The following is a 22847-nucleotide window of genomic DNA, read 5'->3' on the forward strand; positions in this document are numbered from 1 at the left end:
AATTCTGGAGCTGACTTGAATAGCTCCTTCTCTCCTGCTTAGCTTGCCAAAATGACATTTGCTTTACTTGGTCTCTGAATGTCAGTTGACCAATGCGCACCAAAGCAACCTCACAATCAAGTCAATGGAGTAAGGCATATTTGAGGATAATCCAAGTCTAATAGCAAAAGAGCTCTCTGAGGCCAAGAGGCTTCCCCAGGGGATGTCCCTCCGAACCCCTTCTTCTCTATTCAACTCATTTCTTGGTTCCAATCTAGTTTTGTTATGTTCTAATAGCTTTCATTCTCCCTCCTTTAATTTTCTGCTAATCATTGTCGTTTAAAAGCATTTTAGAGGCTAGTTGCAGGTTTTAATCATAACTATGTTTCCCATCATTCGTTATAACGCTTAGGACTCTTAACTAAGAAATCCCAGGGGATCTGATTAATTAGGTGGAAAGCTGATGAATAATCTATCCAGTTTATCAGTGGAAGAACCAAGCAATTACCTTTTGCCTATGAAAGATGTTGTTCTGAAACTGGCAGAAGACCTTCTGCAGATGTTTTAAGCTAATTAAACTTCCCTAAAGCTTGGTACTCTCCCACCTCTATTTCTTTCCTTCATTTACCATTAAGACATTTCCTATGTCTAAGCACACGCTAAAAATGTTACCAAAGTCCTCAGATCTATTTATTCCAAACATGACTGATTAAACTTGCTTAATGGTATCTGATTTTTAAAATGAAAAAAATATCATATAAAATTTCTATTTGGGCATCTCTTTAACATGAATCACAATATAAATTTTATTTCACTTTTTATTAATAGTCAACATTTTGGTTTTTTCTTCCCCCCCTTGGAAATATTTTCCCAATGAAATGCTGCCAAGTGTCCTTTAAAAATTGTTTCTCTAGATGGTTCCGGTTTTAAAGTTACCCTCCTAAACCTCTTGTACTTCCCTTTGGCGATTCCAACTTTAGATGTGTGATAATAGGAAAAGCTTTGTTAAGGTATACTTCACTGAGATTGACCTCTATTGTATATCACATATGTGACATAGGGCAAATTGGTGAAAATCTGTGATTCCATTGTTCTCATTTGCAAAAATAAGAAAGTAAAGAGTTGTGAGAAAACCCTTGGCAAATGGTAAGCACGCATGTATTTTCTTTTCTCTTCCAGATCTTTCTCAGACTAACTGAATCTGTTTCAAAGAGCAGACTTACATCTACCTCTTTCAAATTTAAAAAATAAAAGATGTGTCTAGGGCTATACCTTTCACTAAAAACATGAAGATTTCTTAAAGTCCTTTAATTAGCACTGAATTGACTCACTTGACGTGGTTACTATTTCTCACGATTTCAGTGGAAATTAGTGGGGGAAAAAATCAGGCTCCTCTTTTCTCCAAATACTGTCCTTAGCACTGCAAACTCATAGAGGTAGAGGAAACCTTAAGGCTGATCTAGCTCTCTCCCTTTCTGTCCCCAACATTCTACACATGAAAATAGCAAGGCCAAGAAGGTTAAATTTACTCCTCCATATCTCCTCAAGATCACACTCACAGTTATATTTTATGTAAGTAATTTGTATCCCAGTGTCCTGACTCCTAGTCTAATAGAGTATGTATTAATTCCTGATTTCTCACTCCACAAATCATGCTGAGAGAGATTCTTTTTCCTTTATAACCACTGAAAAGGGGAATACAGAAAGGAAAAATTTTAATATTATAGGTTGAAAGATGCTTTAAATGAAACTGGATTGTGTAAAGATAACCAAAAGGAACAGTAAGAATTTAAAATCATAAATTTAACTTCAAATAAGTTTATAAATGCTAAAAAATAAGCTCTTAAAACTTAAAATCTAAAAATAAAAATTTTGATATTGCACTCAGAAGCTATGATGATGACATACTTGCTAGCTATGTCTGAAATACTGATTTCCATCTTCCCAGGAAAACACTGATAAAAGCCACAAAAGCATGGAGAAACTATAGTTACCAAAAGTAATTTGCCAAATATCAGCAGAAAGTCACTCTGTCGAATAGATGGCCTCACTCTGAAAAATCAGTTATGAATTGAAGAAAAGCCACATAAAAAGTTAAACTTAGAGATCTTTTAGAATATATTAGTTGAATTATATTATTTCCGAGATTTCTATGTTCTAAAATATGAATAATTATATCCCAGGAAAATTCATCCACAGCGAGAAAGTGGAAACACTGTAGCACCAAACTAACAAATCATAGTTGTGTATTGGGTAAGATGTTCTCTAGCCAGTTTCTTGTTTATTGTCTCTCTCTCATTAATAATAATTTTATATGCTTTCTTTCTAGAGGCCTATTAAAGAAAAAACTCTCCTTTGGTTTAAATTTATAACAATACAACTTTAATCAAGTGAATAAAATATATATGATTATCCTCATTATTACACAATAAAAATTACATCTCCTAGATGTCAGCCTAGTTTTGGCAAAATCCACCTGCTTACTCACTCTTGTAAGAAATAATGGATGTGAGTTATAAACAATATCGTGTTTGTTTGGCTTACACAACTTAAGGGAAAAGTGCCCTATTAAAACCATGACAAACCAAAGCAAAACAAACAAAACACCTACTTGCATGGGCAAGTAACACTGATTCTTAGTATAAAACTCTTCAACTTCCTTTAAACCTAAAGAACTTTGGTAGGGGGCGGCGTGAAAGAATATAATAAAAGCTAATTTGTTACCAAAGTAAACAAGGTAATTTAGAAATTACCATTCTAAATTATTTTTCATTTTCATTTATCTTTATAAAACTTCTTATCGTGACAAACTCCCACTACTTTAAATTACCTCTAGAAAAAAATACCAAAATATTTAAAGTTTGTTAGAATTTATAGATTCCCATATTTGGAGGCTGCTTTTCCCACATCATTAGCTGTCCGCTGATGGATGGCAGCTTTGACAAACGTGGTAGCTCTTACCAGCCCTTCACTTGGTTTGATGTTTGCCAGCTGAATCACTTCCAGGTGTGCAGACTGTGAAACCAGAGGATCCGATGACAGGGATATGATGTGGTCACAGACTCCAGAAAGAGTTTTACACTGAAAGTAAAGAAATTATGGTAATCACAGGTTGTATATAACATACGAATCACTTTTTGTTTTAATGTTCTTACAAGGATAAATAAAAGAAATGGTAGAAGTAGTTGACATTTTATTCTACAAAATCTGCCTAAGAAAGGTATTCAGGCGAATACACACACACACCCTACATTTATATTCTAAATTATGGATATAGGAACTAAACGCTGAAGTATTAAAGAGAGTTATGGCTATGTATTGTTTCTATTATTTGATTCATCCGACCTAAAATCAAATGACTGTTTCTAAACAATCTTAATCATCTGAGAACTTCTTGAAAACAACCATTGGATTGAACTGAACTCAATAATTTCCAAAACATTGATGATCATGATCAGAAAAGTTAAAAGAAAAATCCAGTAACGACCAGGAAGATGAATCTTCCAAATCTCCTCAGTGAACTCCTCCTACTTATTTGTTTAGACTTTACTGCTCAAGGTTACCTTGGTATATAAAGTTTCCTACCTCCTCCAGGCAAAGTTTGCCATTTCCTCTATATTGGTTTCTCAGCATTCTATGAAGTCTGAAATTGTATAATTTCATTCTGAAGCCCTCTGGAGGCAGGAACCATGTCCTACTTATCTCTGACTTCTCTTTCTCGCCTCCCCCCCTACCACCCACACCAGGTAGAGAGATCCTGTAACTTATAAGGTACTCAGTAAGTTTGAACTGAGTAAACTGAAGAGAAAATGAGGTTTAACACTTAGTAGAGTGGCTGGACTGAGGATAGAAAGCCAGTACTTTAGGTTAGGATAAATCCATTCATGCTGCTTATAGAATAGATTTAAAATATGTTATATCCATAATGATACAGTTAAGAGACATGGTAAAATTATAGAGAAAGTGGAACATTAAGTGAATGGAGCTTGGAGTATACTCTCCTCAAATATACCAGCCTTTAGACACTTCAGACTCTCACTGTACTTACTAAAACCTGGTGTCCATCGTTTGGTTTATTATTTATTATTGTTACTATTATTTTACCTTTACTGTAGGAAGGGCTATTATTTTGCAGCAATCAAGGTGTCATCTTCTGTCCATTTCCAACATGTTACATTTGTCCTGTGACCACTGCATTGCTCTTTTGTAAGGGAGCACAGTTCTCTCTGCCTGGTCAATATAATAAGGACTCTCTTTTTATTTGCTGCATTCTGTGCATGGCCCATGGCCTCTCAGTCTGTGTTAGGTTCCGCTTCCTCACACCAAACAAACTGCCAAGCTAAATTTCCCTTGTAATCACACTCCTGTTTGTATCTGCTTCTCAAGGCTGCACTTTTATTGCAGCCATCAGCCTCCAGAGCCAGACATCAGCCGGCAAGATACCAATATCCATGGAAAAAACATGGGCTTGATATGAAGACAGATGTGGGCAATCACTACACTGCCAGTTACTTGCTGTGTAACTCTTAGCAAGTTATTTTATATCCTTGAGGCTCAACTTCCTCTTGTAGAAAACAGGATAATAAAAATTGCTTCATATGGTTCATATGACTAATCAGGTTAATGTATGTATTAATGTATAAAAAAGAGCCTAATATGGCTTCTATCCAAATAACATACTAAATAAATGCTTATTTTTCCCCTGTTGCTTTCTCTACCTTCAAAGGGCTTATTCCTTACTCATGAGATGAATTATCTCCTTATTCTTCATTACATGGCTTTGTTGACCATGTTATAATGACCAGTAATCACACTGCAAGGCCACGATGGGAGAGTTCACATCTCTTTACTCTCTCTGATGTTCAAATCTCAATGCTCAGATATAATGAACGTATTTACCCTGAAGAGCTGCTAAGCATAGTGCCAAGAGGAAGAACATCTCCCAGAACTTGGGAATCCTACAGGGCCAGATGGAGGCACGTGACCTGTGCAGTTGCACAGGGGCCTGCACTTAGTATTATACTCTGCTGTTGTGCTCTTGGAATTCTCCATTGTTCTTGAACAAGGAATGGACTTGACATTTTCATTTTACACTAGGTCTCACATATTATGTAGCATATCCTGGGACCCCAGTTGTGTGTGCCTCTGTGTGTGTGTGTGTGTGTGTGTGTTTTAATTCTTCTTTAAAATATTCATCAGCAGCCACGGGGAAAAGAAATGAATGGCAGCACTTAACACAACAAGCAGCTGCATTTTAAATCGCTGCTGTTTCAAAGGAAAGAAAACACTTTGGGGCAGATTTAAATCTTTTAGCTATTCCTTTCCTCTCATGTGTGGGTACATTTTCATTCCTGTTTTCTCTTTATCTCAAGAGGAGAGATAATGTAGTTGATTCTTAAGAGTTTCTAAATAGGATACTTGGATTACATGATAATCTAAATGATATATGACATATATATATAACATATAAATACATGTTAATCTAAATCAGTATACTAAAAAGAAACCTTTATAGTTTCTACAAATTGAAGTATTTCAAGAATCCAGTGCATAAATAGATAGGAAAGTAATGGATGTATATAAATGGCTCAATATGTGTACATTACAACATTCAGGGCCTCATAGAACACACTGGTAATGAGCAAAAGTAGCTCTCCTATTCAGGCACTGGAAGCCCTTAGAAGTGTGGTAGAAGGAGGAAAGGCAGAAATACTAGACTGTAGATGTGTTTACAAAAAAGAAAATACCAATTAAATTCACTGTATTAAGTTGCAAATCATTTTCTCAGATTCCTCTTCTTGAGCAATTTTGTTTGCCAAATACTTGCTATGTGCAAGGTCTGCTGGAATACAAAAGATGAGTAAAATGTTGACTTTACAGATTAAAGATCTTGAAAAAAAAATAATGGGAAGACTTAGAAAAGAAACTCCACTAGAACCTTGTTGCCTGTTTTAGAGATAATGTACTAGAACCTTTATATTGTAGTATTTGGCACTTGACTAAGTAAGCCAATTAGAAGGAGTATAAAATGGTCTGGCTTTATATGCTAATTCTGTACTCATTACTGCATCATACATCAAGCCACTGCAGGAAACCACATTAAGAATACTAGGCAAAGTTCCAGGGAAGTTATTTAATGCATTCTTGTAAAAAGTAAATTTGCACATTCAGTAAAATCATGTGATATTATGTTGTTATCATTTTAAAGCACATTATTATCTACTGGGTATTATACTACTTTATAGTATATTCTAGAAAAAGAAAATTAACTGTAAGATGGTAAGAAAATATATCCTCTATTTTGTCATTATAAGTGAACATCAATATTACAGAGTACCTACCACATGTCTGGCACAATGTAAAATAGTTGACCTTTGAGCAACATGGGTTTGAACTGTGTGGGCCCACTTATGTACAGAATCTTTAGAGTACAGTACTGTAAATGTATTTTCCTTAGTATTTCCTTAATAACATTTTCTTTTCTGTAACTTACTTTATTGTAAGACTACACTATATATACTATATGACATACAAACTATATGTTGATCACCAATTTATCTGGTCAACAGTAGGCTATTTAATAGTTAAAGGTTTTGTTGGGAGTCAAAAGTTTATACACAGGTTTTCAACTGCGTAGCGGTTTGGTGCATTGTTAAAGGGCCAGTTATACTTCATATTCATTATCTCATTTATCCTTATAACAATTTCCTGAAGTAGATATTATTATAGCCAGCATAGCAGAAGAGAAAGCAAGGCTAAATAAACAGATCAAAGTCATTGCTTTGGCAGAAGAAGGACTTGAATTCTTAATCTTTATGCTTACAATCTCTTATTTCAGTCCTTAAGTTTCAACTTGTTTTTGATCAAATTCACTTTGTATTGCTTAAAACCTAAGTATGTATTAAATGGATGTTATATAGCACACTTAAACTATGTAGTGTAATGAAATACAAGGCAATCCTGAAGCATTCTTGCAATTTAGAATGCAGTTTAGATAAGGAGTAGTAGATTTGAGACTGAAAGGCACAGCTCTCTGGGAAAACTTAAAGTTATTTTAGCAGCAAAAGAACAACTCTATTCTAGCTAGAAGATGACTTGGTAATCATTTGTATTAAGGGTATTTTTCTGCTATTTTTGCAATATTCATGCCAAAAAATTTTAAATTCTAAAAACAGAAAGAAAAATTTGAACCTAGAATTAAAGCCCAGTAAATAATACACCTTTAATAAAGCTAAAGGAAACATAAAATGGCAATGAGTATTATAATTGACCCTTCGATTCTGTTATAAGCTACCCAAGATGGTGACAAAAAAAAAAAAAATAGTGACTAAATAGCAGTTGACGAACAATGCTAACTCTGACTCAAGAACCTTTTAAAACAAAAAAGGGTACTGGGCTAGAATTAGTGGTACTGTGACTTTTTTTCTCTACAGTTGTTCATGCTGATTTCAGTCATGAGTTAATATAATATTACATATTTCAGAATGAAATGGAAAGTTTTCATATTATGTTCTATATACATACTATATTATATATATATTTGCACATATGTGTATGGCTGGTTCACCCAAAACTAAAAGTTCTAAAGGGAAAAAAATCTGAGCACAGCATGTTTAGTACAAAATGGTTTTAAAACAGTTGTAAAAGCAACATTTTAGTCACTGTGGAGATTTGAGAAACAGCAACCTTTAGCTAATATATTAACTAGTAATAACAGCATTATTTCGTTATTGCTGACTTTATTAAATACTTTTTAAATTAATATGTGAAGTTTCAGCTATTGTATTTTAAAAAGGAAACACCAAAAGTACTCTAGATACAAACAATAGTGAAAAGCTAAGGGATAGGAAAGAAGTTTTTCCTATGTGGGTTAGCATCGGAGCATACTTAGACATGAATGAGGTACTGAAAATATTTTTATTTATGTTTTTCCAAATAAGTGAAGTACTGGGTCAGTTATTCTGAGTGTTCTGGAAGAAATGAATGGAACTATCTTTAGATTAGAAAATTAGAAATTCATTTGACATATGAAAGAACTTCAGGCTCATAAGCTTAACAAAAGATTTTACCAAAAAAAAATTTTACAAAAGGACATTTGTTTTGTTTTGGGTATATACATATATACAAGGGACAAGAATATAAAAGCTAAGATAAAATGGGGAAACAACAAACGAATGTATAAACATTTTAAGAAGGCAACAATAATATGAAAGGTACAATTTAAGAACAGCTTAAATGATTCAGGTTTTCTTATCAATAAAATGGAAATAGTAACAAAAGTTTTATTTTGATATTGTATACACTTTAAAAGTTATTAATATAAATAATATTTCAATTAAAATAGTCTAGAGGACAAAGCATGTTTTAATTTTTTAATTTGGTTTGTATATTAGTATAATTCAGTATTATATATCATGCAATTCTATGCCAATTTAGGGCAGCATTTGCATTGTATTTTTGAACAAGACAGGTTTTGTTTTATAAAACAGTACACATTTATTTTAATATTAGTGAGAACTCTAAATGATAAAAGCCTCATTCAGAAATATAGTATTCTTAGTATCTTAGTACTTAACAGATCTCTGTTGAGCTAACAATTTTGTACTTTTTCAAAAATATTTTATTTATATGAGAGAGAGAGAGAGACAGAGAGAGAGAGAGAAAGAGAACATAAGCAGGGGGAGTGGCAGAGGGAGAGAGAGAGAAGCAGGCTCCCCACTGAGTGGGGAGCCTGATGTGGGGCTCAATGCTAGGACCCCGGGATCATGTCCTGAGCTGAAGGCAGATGCTTAACCAGCTGAACCACTCAGGCATCCCATAATTTTGTACTTCTAGTTATGATGGTTCCCTAACAAGATGCAAGGAGTGAACAATTATAGGTAACTTTGAAAATAAAATCCACAAACAGAATTTAGATTGGTATTCAAAACTATTATTCCACATAAACATTCTCCAACACAGGAAGAATTTCTTGCTCATATTGAATAAAGAGAATTGAAGGGGAGACTTTTTTTTTAAGATTTTATTTATTTATTCATGACAGACACAGAGAGAGAGAGAGAGAGGCAGAGACACAGGCAGAGGGAGAAGCAGGCCCCATGCAGGGAGCTTGATGTGGGACTCGATCCCGGGACTCCAGGATCATGCCCTGGGCTGAAGGCAGGCGCTAAACCGCTGAGCCACCCAGGGATCCCCGGGAGACAGTTTTTTAAACTTAAAACGAATACAAAAGAATAAAATTTTAATTTTAACCTAAATTAAAAATTCTATTTGTATACAGTAAAGATTAAGAGTTTCAAATAGCTTCAGAGTGCAACTGTAAGGAACAAATAAATGAAAGTTACATGAAATTTGTTCCAACAAGACCTAGAAAACTCTGCAATTCCTTTAGGTTTCAAATTCTGATGGTGGAGAAAAAAACACAACTAACAACTAACAAAATGAAAAGAAACCACCACCACCATTTTATAAAGCCATTCATCCACTCAACAATCACTGAGTATCTGCTAATGATTCAAATGCAAACTATTATGTTCAAGTATTTCACAACCGGGAGTGTTGCAGGTGATCAGTTTGGCTTTGTGCTTATTATCACTGACATTAAGCATGCTGTCCTTGTGTTCCTGATAATGGAAAGGAGGCGATAACACTTTAAAATAACCATCATCTGCAAATGATGAGGTCAGTACCAAATAGTGAGAGAACATCAGTCCCAAATGTGTATACCAGCTCTGATGAGCAAGAAGTGGACCCATGATACTTCCAACTTACTTCCAATGGCATTCCTGAGACATCCTGGTCTGAATTAAAGTTGAGAAAGGAGGCTCCACTCTCCTCTGGTTTCTGATAGGGAAACAGTCATCTGGAAACCAGAATTTGATCTGGGAAAATCTCCATTCTATTTGTCTGTTCTCTCAAGGGCAAGAAATAAAGGTAGGCCGACTTGCAGTGGGTCCCCAGGTAGTTGAGAGAACATTCATTAGGGGTCGTGCTACATTCGAGGCTCAAAATTAACAAGGGTCTGGCCATACCAGTGGCTCAACTAAGATGTAGGTTATTAGGAAGAGGATGCCATTTTCCTTTAGACTCGAATAGCAAGACTGAAGAAGTTCATTATGATTAGACAAACTTCATGAAAATCCAGGCACTATATATATAGTTTACAGGCAGAAAGGGAACAAATAGCTAAGACCAGGGAGCAATGTCTTCATTTATAGTTGAGAAATTAAAAATTGCCAATGTGGTTTTTTGGGAGGAAAGAGCTGATTGCATTGTGCTAATTATGGATTTACTGGCTCTCAGCTCTAAATTCACCCTTCGATGCTTGCTCTGTGATATGGTCCGGACTCTTCCCGCAGGTCTGCTTTACAGAAAGCACACTGTTAAGATCTTATCAGTAGAGGGCGCTAAAGAAACATTACAGGGGGAAGGAGGCTTCTCTTTCAGGTTCCCTAGTGTTGCATTTTGTTTTGTCTTGTTCCTACAGCATGGTCCATCAGTGATGGATGTGTGTGAGAACATCCTGTGGTGCCCAGACCCTGCAGTCCCTCAGTAACCTTGAAGCCTCGGCCTGGGCTCAGGGATCACCATCATGGGGTCCTCTCAGCCTCATACCCACAGTACCACCCCACCCTCTGTGAGCCCTCCCACCAGCATCACTTGCTTATATCCTGGAGGATTGTTTCCTACTTGCCTGGTAACAGTGGACCAGCTCTGACTTAGGCAACCCAGTGAAGATGCAACCCTCTGGTTCCAATGAGTTCTGACCTTCAGCCTGAAATCCTTGGTTGGTGGGAGGGTGTCTGCCTATTAGTTGTTGTTCCTTGAATATACTCCTCCTTCACCCCGTCCTAGGGAACACTTTACATTTTCTTTACATCTGTATAGGTACTCTTCTATCATAGTTTAATTATCTATCTATCTATCTATCTATCTACCTACCTAAGAATATTTTATTTATTTATTTGAGAGAGAGATCAGAGGGAGGGGGACAGACTCTGGGCTGAGTGGGGAGCCTGACAGGAAGTTCAATCCCACGACCCTGAGACTATGACCTGAACTAAAATCAATAGTTGGATGCTCAACCAACTGAGCCACCCAGGCACCCCTGTTTAATAATTATTTAGATTAAACTTGTTGTTTAAGTTACAGTTTGATTTCTGTCCAGACTGATTCTATTACCTTGATGAAGAAATTTACAGTGACTGCAACTATAGTTAAAAAAAATCCATACTGTCTTTGATCATATACAGAATGGTCTCATGGCAGTGTGGCAGGATACAAAATCAATGCCCAGAAGTCAGTGGCATTTCTATACACTAACAATGAGACTGAAGAAAGAGAAATTAAGGAGTCAATCCCATTTACAATTGCACCCAAAAGCATAAGATACCTAGGAATAAACTTAACCAAAGAGGTAAAGGATCTATACCCTAAAAACTATAGAATACTTCTGAAAGAAATTGAGGAAGACACAAAGAGATGGAAAAATATTCCATGCTCATGGATTGGAAGAATTAATAGCGTGAAAATGTCAATGTTACCCAGGGCAATTTACATGTTTAATGCAATCCCTATCAAAATACCATGGGCTTTCTTCAGAGAGTTAGAACAAATTATTTTAAGATTTGTGTGGAATCAGAAAAGACCCTGAATAGCCAGGGGAATTTTAAAAAAGAAAACCATAGCTGGGGGCATCACAATGCCAGATTTCAGGTTGTACTACAAAGCTGTGGTCATCAAGACAGTGTGGTACTGGCCCAAAAACAGACACAGAGATCAATGGAACAGAATAGAGAATCCAGAAGTGGACCCTCAACTTTATGGTCAACTAATATTCGATAAAGGAGGAAAGACTATCCATTGGAATAAAGACAGTCTCTTCAATAAATGGTGCTGGGAAAATTGGACAGCCACATGCAGAAGAATGAAACTAGACCACTCTCTTTCACCATACACAAAGACAAACTCAAAATGGATGAAAGATCTAAATGTGAGACAAGATTCCATCAAAATCCTAGAGAAGAACACAGGCAACACTCTTTTTGAACTCGGCCACAGTAACTTCTTGCAAGATACATCCACGAAGGCAAAAGAAACAAAAGCAAAAATGAACTATTGGGACTTCATCAAGATAAGAAACTAAAAGACAACCTACAGAATGGGAGAAGATATTGGCAAATGACCTATCAGATAAAGGACTAGTTTCCAAGATCTATAAAGAACTTATTAAACTCAACACCAAAGAAACAAACAATCCAATCATGAAATGGGAAAAAGACATAAACAGAAATCTCACAGAGGAAGACATAGACATGACCAACACGCACATGAGAAAATGCTCTGCATCACTTGCCATCAGGGAAATACAAATCAAAACCACAATGAGATACCACCTCACACCAGTGAGAATGGGGAATATTAACAAGGCAGGAAACAACACATGTTGGAGAGGATGCGGAGAAAAGGAAACCCTCTTACACTGTTGGTGGGAATGTGAACTGATGCAGCCCTTCTGGAAAACTGTGTGGAGGTTCCTCAAAGAGTTAAAAATAGACCTGCCCTAGGACTCAGCAATTGCACTGCTGGGGATTTACCCCAAAGATACAGATGCAATGAAACCCTGGGACACCTGCACCCCGATGTTTATAGCAGCAATGGCCACGATAGCCAAACTGTGGAAGGAGCCTCGGTGTCCAACGAAAGATGAATGGATAAAGAAGATGTGGTCTATGTATACAATGGAATATTACTCAGGCATTAGAAATGACAAATACCCACCATTTGCTTCGACGTGGATGGAACTGGAGGGTATTATGCTGAGTGAAATAAGTCAATCGGAGAAGGACAAACATTATATGGTCTCATTCATTTGGGGAATATAAATAATAGTGAAAGGGAATAGAGGGGAAGGGAGAAGAAATGGGTAGGAAATATCAGAAAGGGAGACAGAACATGAAGACTCCTAACTCTGGGAAACGAACTAGGGGCGGTGGAAGGGGAGGAAGGCGGGGGGTGGGGGTGAATGGGTGACAGGCACTGAGGGGGGCACTTGACGGGATGAGCACTGGGTGTTATTCTGTATGTTGGCAAATTGAACACCAATAAAAAATAAATTTATTATTAAAAAAAGAATGGTCTCAAAGGAAGATGGCCCTTCAATTTATCACTTCATGTGACCATACTGTTTTTTACCGATTTTGTGAGTTATCACCAAAGAATTATGGCATTTAGACCTTAGAAAAACACAGATACTCCAATCCTCCAACTTAATCAGAAAGGCTAATTTAGTTTGTTCACAGCTAGCAAGTGCCAGAATGAGGTCAGGACACCAAATCTCTTTAACTCTCAAATTGGTACTCTTTCTACTACATTACTCTGCCTCACTTGACTCCCAAACAAAAACAAATATTCTTTGAGAACAAGGACTGCACAGTCAGAGTTAGTATGTGTAAGCATTTTATAATGCATAATGTGATCAGCAAATGTAATGTTAGTAAGAATATCCATATAAACGTACTGATGTACATAATGTCTATCCAAATCATAATAAAACACATTAAAAAGAGATTATCTTGGGATGCCTGGGTGGCTCAGTGGTTTAGCGCCTGCCTTTGGCCCAGGGTCTGATCCTGGAGTCCCTGGATCGAGTCCCACATCGGGCTCCCAGTGTGGAGCCTGCTTCTCCCCTCTGCCTATGTCTCTGCCTCTCTCTCTCTGTGTGTCTCTCATGAATAAAAAATAAAATATTAAAAAAATAAAAAGAGATTATCTTAATTCATTATGTATGGCCACATTCACTTTAGTATATACACACACTTTCTTTTTGTCCTAGAAAAGACAAACATTTTTTTACCTCCATTATATTCTGATTTCTTAGTTCCTCCATAAGACATTGATTGTGGAGAAGTTAAGTTACAGTTAAAATAATTTATAAGGCAATTAACCATCAAAATGTCAAAACCTGAAGATAGTCTAATACAACACTCAAGAAATCAATGCCTATTTCAGTAATAGTGTTAGCATGCTTCTTCAGGCTGAGCACAAAGACAGTGAAGGAGGCCAATACAGAAGGGTCACATTAACTGTGAAAACAAAGAAGCCTCTTATTAATGCTTTTCACCTATAAAATTCAGTATTAGAATTCCTGTTTTAATGAGACAGCCCATAATCTGCATGTCTGAATGCTACAGTTACAACTAAAATATCAACCATACATTTAAAAGAAAAATCTCCACTTGCAACAGCTCCAAACCACAGCTTTAAGAGAGAGTCTGGCTATAATTGCCAAAGTTTCCTTTTCAAAGCATTAGGGACCTTCTGAAGACCAATGTAAAATTATTTTTATGATGTCATTAGAGTGCCACTATTTTAAAGAAATCTTTAAAGATAAAATAGCAATATCATTTTTATTTTATTATGGGATGCTGCTGTCCTACTACTTATATCCTCAAGCTTTAGGGTAATCAGAAGAAAGCTATGCTTACATAAATAATAGAATGTAGATGGTGGGGCAGTCTCAAATATGCTCTTTATTTTCTCCTCGAGGCTCTTCCCTTAGACCTGTTGGTTCTGTGTAGTTTTAGCCATTTCTAGTCTAGATACCAGAGAAGGCACAATACTCTCAGCTCAGATGGAGGTTAGGAGTAAAGAACACATACATTTAAAGATAGGAAAAAAATTACATGAATATTTATGAAATAAAACAAGTAGTCAACATGCCAAAATAAGCCTAATTCATGATCAAACCTAAATTAGTAAAGAAAAAGAATAGCTTGGAGGAAAAAGAGAAAAGAGAGAAAAGAGCATTTATGAGAATGTCCTTCCTATAAACTGTAAAGTACTATATAACAAAAAGATAATCTTAATACTAACATAATAAAATAGGCATTCATTGTATTTATTCTTTTAGTTATTTTTATGAAAGCAATGAGGATAAAATGCCAGTACAAAGCAAGTGCCATATATAAGACCACACTGTTGGTCAGTGTAAAAGCTGTATATTTGAGCTCAGTACAATCAGATTTAAACAATGTGACTTTCGTGATCACGTCTGACCTGAGATTTCCAGGAGTTCACCAAAGCTGACAAGTGTTCCAGGCCCACCAACGAGAGCAGCAGGGCTGTGATAAGCACAGTTTAAGTCTGCCAAAGCACAAGGTCTCAAATGGCTTGTCAGGAGTGCTCCTCTCTCCGGATTCAAAGACTTAGTGAAAGATGGGAAAAAAAGTAGGATATGGAACCCAAGAAAACTCCAGATTTCCTGTACCTGATTTACTGTTTATAAAACCAGCATCTGTGCAGAGCAAAAACAGATGGGCTCCAACATATCAGGGAAGGTGTCATCAGGGCCAAAGCCTAACTGAGAGGGAAATATCAGATCAAGAGAGAGGAAATACCTTCCTGCTTATCATAAGCCAATAATCACTCAGATGTATAGTGGACTCATCATCTGCATTTCTTTTTTGCCCTTTATGACTGCACTTTGCTGTCAGTTCCATTATACTTAATGACAAATTCCAAGGAAACCCAAGTTATCCAGTTTCCTTTTGTTCATTCTCACATTTCAGATTCCCAGACATCTCTGTCTACCACAACAATCAACCAACCAACCCTCTTTTCCATCCAGCTTTTTGGTCTTCTGAGTCTCCTACTTTTGAATTTTAAGCATAAAAAACTCCCATCTTAAAGAACTGTGAGCAACAGGAAATCTAATGTGTGTACCATAAAATTATCCACTGAAAGCCATCAAGATTATGAATCTAATAGAATACATACTTCTGTAATTTTTATTTTAAAAGCAATGCAAGGGCACCCTGGTGGCTCAGTTGGTTAAGTGTCTGGATTTGACTTTGGTCATGATCTCAGGGTCCTGAGATAGAGCTGCATTAGACTTCCTGTTCAGCAGGGGGTCTGCTTCTCCCTCTCTCCCTCTCCCTCCCCTGTTTGTGCTCTCTCTCATTCTCTGTCAAATAAATAAAATCCTTAATTTAAAAAAAAATCAATGTAGGGCACTGGAGTGGCTCAGTGGTTGAGTGTCTGCCTTTGGCTCAGGACATGATCCCGGGGTCCTAGGATTGAGTCCTGCATCATGCTCCCTGCAGGGAGCCTGCCTCTCCTGCCTATGTCTCTGACTCTCTCTGTGTCTCTCATGAATAAATAAATAAAATCTTTAAAAAATAAACAAAAATTTTTAAAAAGCAATGCAAACTAATTGAAGAAAATTGGGAAGATATTTAAAATTTTTTTAAAAAATCAGCTATTATTAAGTAAACACAATAAATATTAACAGAATATTTTCTTTTAAAATTTTCAACAATGATGACTTGTATTTATCATGCTTTTAATCTGGTTTTTACTTAGCATTATTATTTAGAATCTTTTTTGAACACTGGAACATAAATATTTTAGGTATATTCATAAATATAATTTATTCATAAATTATACATTCAAATATAATTTCAAATAGTAACTATGAATAATAAATATTTTATCTCATAATTGTACCATAATTTACTGACACATTACCCTATTCTATCATATTTTTCACTATTATACATTATTCTACTCTAAATTCTTGCTACAGAAAATCTTATTGTGTTGTATAATTTTTTAGACCAGATTCTCATGATAGTTTAGGAATATAGACTCTGGAGCCAGACTGCCCAAGTTAAATCCTGTCTTAAATCCTTTCCAACTGTGTCACTTCAAGAAAGTCAACTAACCTTCCTGTGCTTTGTTTCCTCATCTGTAAAATGGAGAGGATAGTAATAAAATCTATCTCATAAGGTTGTTATGAGTACAAATGATTAGTTTATATACAGCACTTTTTGAAATTGTGCCTGAGGCATACTGTAAATGCTACATAATACCAGTATTAATGTTTCTGAGCCTTAAAACCTAAAACTTAAAAAGGTTTAAAGAATGTACATGCAAAAAAAAAAGAATGTATATGCATAGCAGTAAGGTATGTCCATTATAATTTCATTCGATTCTCATCAGGATTTGAACATTTTTAATGTATGTTTTTGTATGTGTATGTATTTGTGTTTATGAATTAATATGTGAAAATTTGTACTTCATTACTATGTCAGAGGGATTCCTTGTTTTCTGGGGAAAATAGCCACTGGGAAGTAATGGTAGTCTTTGTGATTTAAGTTGGGGATGCAGAACTTACCTCTTTAAGAAATATATAAATCCAGTGATATTTGTATTACCTTTCTGATTTATCTAATGGTACTTATCTATTTCATTTATTTAATTTTTTAATTTAAATTCAATTTGCTAACATATAACACCGAGTGCTCATCCTATCAAGTGCCCTCCTTAGTGCCTGTCACCCAGTTACCCTATACCCCACCACCTCCCCTTATTTGATTTACTTAATAACCTTCATTTATTTTTTTATTTTTTATTTTAAAAAATCTTTTAAAAGATTTTATTTTATTTATTCATGAGAGACACAGAGAGAGCGGCAGAGACATAAGCAGAGGGAGAAGCAGGCTCCATGCAGGGAGCCCGACACAGGACTGGATCCCGGGACTCCAGGATCACGCCCTGGGCTGAAGGTGGTGCTAAACCGCTGAGCCACCCAGGAGTCCCAATAACCTTCATTTAAAAACAGCATGCATACATTTTTTTATTCCTCACTATCTATTATAGACTCAATGTCTGTGCCTCCTTCTAAATTCTTATGTTGAAACCTAATCCCCGAAGTTATTTTTTTTGGGAGTGGAGTCATCGAGAGGTGACTAGGTCTTAAGAGCAGAGCCCTTTTAATTGGATTTGATTAGTGGCCTTATAAAAGAGATTCCAGAGGTTTCCCTCAAGTCTCTTACCTGTAAAGACCCTCTATGAACCAGGGAACAGGCCCTCACTAGACACAGAATCTGTAGCCACCGAATCTTGGACTGCCAGCTTCCAGAAGTATGTGAAATGTTTGTTGGTTAGGCCCCCTAATCTAGGGTATTTTTGTTATAACAGCATGAATGGCATCTGGTTTTGTTTTTCACTCTATCTCTTTGCTACCACAAGTTTCCTATTCTAGAATTGGAAACTTTTGCTTAATTTATTTGTTAAACTTACTCAAATACATTTTTCAAAAAGGTATTTTAGTGATCTTGTTGATCTAAAAATATCTTTTTGTTGCTTTCACACATGAATGATAATTTTGATATAAATATTTTGGGGCACTACTTTTCTTAAAAGATTTAGGTCTTTTGTTTCATTGTTTTCTGGCACTTATGGTTTCACAGTATACATCTCAATACAATATAATTTTTGTTTCTTTGAAGTCAAAACCTTTCATGTGTCTCTTCCCACTGGTTAAATGAATGTAGTTGCTTCTTGCCATAAAACTGTAAAATGTTACCAGAAAATACCTTGAAACTGTTATCTTTCCAATTCACTCTTTGACTTGGTTGAGAAATTCAATTTTTTTATTCCTAAATTTTCTATTATATCCTTCATTGTTTACTATTGTTTTCTTCCTTAGAAATTAATAATTAGTTGAAGGTGGATTAATCAAAACCTATTCTCTATAGCCATTATCTTCTCTCATTTTTTGACTTTTTATTAGTTTACTAAAAATCTGAGTGTCAATAAAGTTTATTTCTCATCGTTTCAATTTTCTGCAATAACCATGCTTTTACTGCTTTCAGCATGGTTCAATTTCTATTTCCGTGTTCTTAGTTTTAAAGATTGTTTTTTTAGTTCATTTTGTGCTCATTTTGTAGTGGCTTTGCCTTCTTTAGAGTATGGTATTCTATTTTAATGCAAACAATATTCTTTCGATTTTATTGAGATCATTAAATAGATGTCCTAAATAGACTTACTACATGAGGAAGAATTTTCTTCTGATATACGAGAGGATACTTCTCTTTCCCATTCTTTTTCTTTACTCATCCTTAAATAAAGATCTATTTCAAGAAAAGACACACCTCACAACTTTTCTGAGCTATCTCAGTTTGTCCAGCTGTTGAAGAGTACTCTGATGCTTATAATTGCCTATGGAACTCCTAGGAAATAGCAGGTTTTCATGATTAAGTTCTTTTTTCTCTTCATAATTAGCCTCCACTACCCTCTAGACAAAATAAAGGTATAGGAATTGAGTCTGGACTATGACAGTTGATGTTCTAGTGCATATCTCAAGCTACACATTTGTATGAGTACTCTGACTCAACTACCATAGAAACAAGGAGAACATTCAAAATCAATCACAATTTGATTCTAAACAAGTTATATCAAAATTCAGGCTTTTTATTTTCTGGTGTACATAAAAAAAGGGAAATAAAAACACAAATACTGGAAAGAAGGTCATGTGATTATAAACAATTGTACTTAGAAGATATTAATATTCTCATTTTACATAATAAGAGCAAAGTCTCCTACAAATATCAAATCATTATGTTATATGCCTGAAACTAATATAATGTTATGTGTCAATTACAGGAATAAATATTTTTAATTGTTAAAATTTACTTCAAAAGAATCTTAAAGAAAGTTAAAGCACTTGACTAAGGTCATGTAGATAACAAAGTTAGAATTAGGGTTCAGATGGTTTAGACTTAACATGATTTCCTCCACACAACAGGAAATCTGGACAGAGACTTTTTTTGAATATTTTGTTTTAAAGAAAGAATTCTAGTATCATATACCAAGTGATATACTATACTATTTTATTAGTTTTTAAAAAGAATCTTACTTTGAGAAAAGTAACACGCACGTATATAACCTTCTACTGAAGGCTAGCCCATTAAAAAGCCAGGAATGGAGAAGTGGAAATAGACAAATATCACATGATTTCACTTGTATGTGGAATTTAAGAAACTGAACTAACAGGCAAAGGAGGGGAAAAAAGAGAGGCAAACCAAAAAAACAGACTCTTAATTACACAGAACAATCTGATGGTTCCTGGAGGGGAGGTGGGTTGGGGGATGGATAAAATAGGTGATGGAGATGAAGGAGTGCACTTGTGATGAGCACTGGATATTGTATGGAAGTGTGGAATAACTATATTGTACATCTGAAAGTAATATTACACTGTATGTTATCTAACTGGAATTTAAATAAAAACTTCAAAAATGTTAATAAAAAATAAAATAACTCTAAAAAAAAAAATACAAGTGCTTTCTAAGCTACACTGATTGGTTAATGCCATCCACAGTCTCAAACATCATCAGACAGCATCTTTAATTCTCACTAGCTGGAATGTGAAATTGCCAAAGTAATATATTGCATTCATTTCTAAACTTCTTCAATGGTATTTATGTTGTCACTCATTTCTAACAGAGGTCTTCACCTCTGAGGACATAACTTGAACACCAAGTTACGGATTTACGAAAAGCAGCAAACTGTTCATTAACAAGAAAGGAATAACTTTCTCTAAAGTATAATGTACTGACATTCCATTTCTCGTAATAAAATATCTTCAAAGTTATTAACTGATTAAACAAATATTGCCAAATTAAAATTTGGACGGTTGTTTGGTGAGTACAGAATTTGATCAAAGGCAGATTAATTATTTTATTAAGTATTTCATCCAAATGATGATAGGTTGTTTATCCCACGATACAACCAAATACTTTTCTCTCTTTTTGTCACAAATGATCAGTAAAAAATTCTGATTTAAAGTTCCCTTTTTTCTAGGTTCATTATATTCCAACCTTGCTACATATTACAATCTTAAAATTTGTATCACATTGTATCATATTTTCCTATTAGCATACAAAAGAATGGTTGTAACTAATATAACTGTTTTTTATTTTTATATTCTTTTGTACTTTTTCTATAAGATAAACAGAGCTCATTTTTATAGACTACAGCTTTTTACTTAATTACTAGTTAACGAAATATTTTTAATGAAGATGAAAATAAATCCAAGCATACTTACCACGTGAAGAATTTTATTCTCTGTTTCATACACAGTACAATCCTTTAAAAAAAGAAACATATACATTAGTTTTTAAAAAACCACACATTCTTTTTAAAATACTTTCTTAGGAAATGAACTACAATTTGAAAAAGTCTTGACAATTCAAGTAAAAACAGCAATAAGAATAGGAAAAAAATCTGGAATGTTATATGCCAAAATATTCATAGTAGTTAGCTCTGATGGTTAGTTACAGAGATAGTCTAACTTTTGCTTAACTATATTTTTAAATTTTACACACATATAATAAAGAATAATATACATTAAACATATATAAAATCAAATATTAGAAAAAATTATTGTAACCATTTTCTAATATACATTAAACATATATAAAATCAAATATTAGAAAAAATTATTGTAGCCATTTTCTATCTAAATTTTTATGTGATAAATATTTTTAAAAATATTTCCAACATTTCAAATACTAATTTATTATATACCAGAACATTAGAAAAAACACTAATATTTATTTCAATAGTCATATCTTAATCTCAAAAATGCTTTTATATTTTCAACCATTCCAGGCTATTAAATCTTTTATATTATGTATTTAAAATTGGTATACACTACTAATCTGAAGTTCATAGTTTTTACCTAAAATTGGATCCTTGAAATAATAAAAAATTGTTTTTAAAAATCCATTGTCTTTTTTCCTGCAATTGCTAGACTTACAATGAGCCAAAACACAGCAAAGAGATTTTGACTTAGAAACTTTGTTTCTAAAAAAAAAAAAAAGAAACTTTGTTTCTATGGCTCATTTTTTCTTAAGAAGCTTATAAAGTAGCAACCCAAAAGGGTGTTGTGAGGATTAAATCAGAAAATGGATAAATGGCTTAGCTTAGCACAATATTTGGCATACAGTAAGTAATAAATACATTTGAGCCATGAATTATCATTGTTCTATGTCTTTATTTTAAAAATTTAAACTAATCACCTTTACTTCAAAATATATAGTTAACTAATTACTATTTGACAATCTAATTTTGAAAGAATAACCATGTTTCAAAATACAACATATTTTAAGGAATGATATAGTCCATTTCATTTTTCCCCTGAATTTAATTAAAAAAAAGGAATCTTATTGAACATAGTTGTTTCTAAAAAAGATTTTATTTATTTATTCATGAGAGACACAGAATGAGAGGCAGAGACATAGGCAGAGGGAGAGGCAGGCTCCATGCAGGAAGCCCGATGTGGGACTCGATCCCGGAACTCTGGGATCACGCCCTGGTCCAAAGGAAGATGCTCAACCACTGAGCCACCAGGCGTCCCTAAATATAGTTTTTGATAATGCCATTTGATAATGCAATACCTTGTCAGAAGTATTATATATTTTTATCAGGGGCTAAAGTTTTATTTTTTTTGTATATTTTTTCATTGGAGTTTGATTTGCCAACATACAGTATAACACCCAGTGCTCATTCCATCCAGTGCCCCCCTCAGTAAGAGACTCTTAACTCTGGGAAACAAACAAGGGGCAAAAGTTTTACATTTAAATTTAGGTCTGATTTATTTCACAAACTAATAGAAATACTTAAGGATTGGGTCTTGCCATACTGTAGGACTTCTGTGCCAAAGAAGAAGTTTGTTATAAATTTAGCCATAGCTATGTCTCTATAAATTAAGTATGAATTATGTGTACAGAGGAAACAAGGTATAGATAAAGCATTTATACTAGGAAAATGCATTGTACTTACATCTGAATTTGGAAGAGTCCAATTTTACAGAATTATTTCCAAACACAATTACATTGGTGAGAGATGATTTGGGAAAAGCTGGAAAGTTGCCCAGTTTCCCAAAGCTGCCTGTACAACTTATTTCAGCATTTATAATGGATGCAAGTTTGATTATTTACCTACCTTCCCAGAATCAGAGAATATGATTAAATTTGCAAAATTCAAAGGGATTCCCCTCAAGGAAGAAGGTAAATATGATC

General features: G+C 34.6%; 1 protein-coding gene across 5 annotated transcripts in view; it reads right to left on the reverse strand.

Moving 5' to 3' along the window:
• Positions 1 to 22847, reverse strand: part of CNKSR2 (connector enhancer of kinase suppressor of Ras 2) — a 275826-nt gene that overhangs the window by 140893 nt on the left and 112086 nt on the right. For all 5 annotated transcript variants that reach the window (XM_077889011.1, XM_077889013.1, XM_077889010.1 and 2 more), the window contains exons 5-6: positions 20870 to 20911; positions 2941 to 3060 (exon numbers count right to left, since the gene is read on the reverse strand). In XM_077889011.1, coding sequence (XP_077745137.1) covers positions 2941 to 3060; positions 20870 to 20911 — 162 coding nt within the window. The remainder of the gene's footprint in view (positions 1 to 2940; positions 3061 to 20869; positions 20912 to 22847) is intronic.

This window comes from Canis aureus, chromosome X (assembly GCF_053574225.1).
Source record: "Canis aureus isolate CA01 chromosome X, VMU_Caureus_v.1.0, whole genome shotgun sequence".
Lineage (NCBI taxonomy): Eukaryota > Metazoa > Chordata > Mammalia > Carnivora > Canidae > Canis > Canis aureus.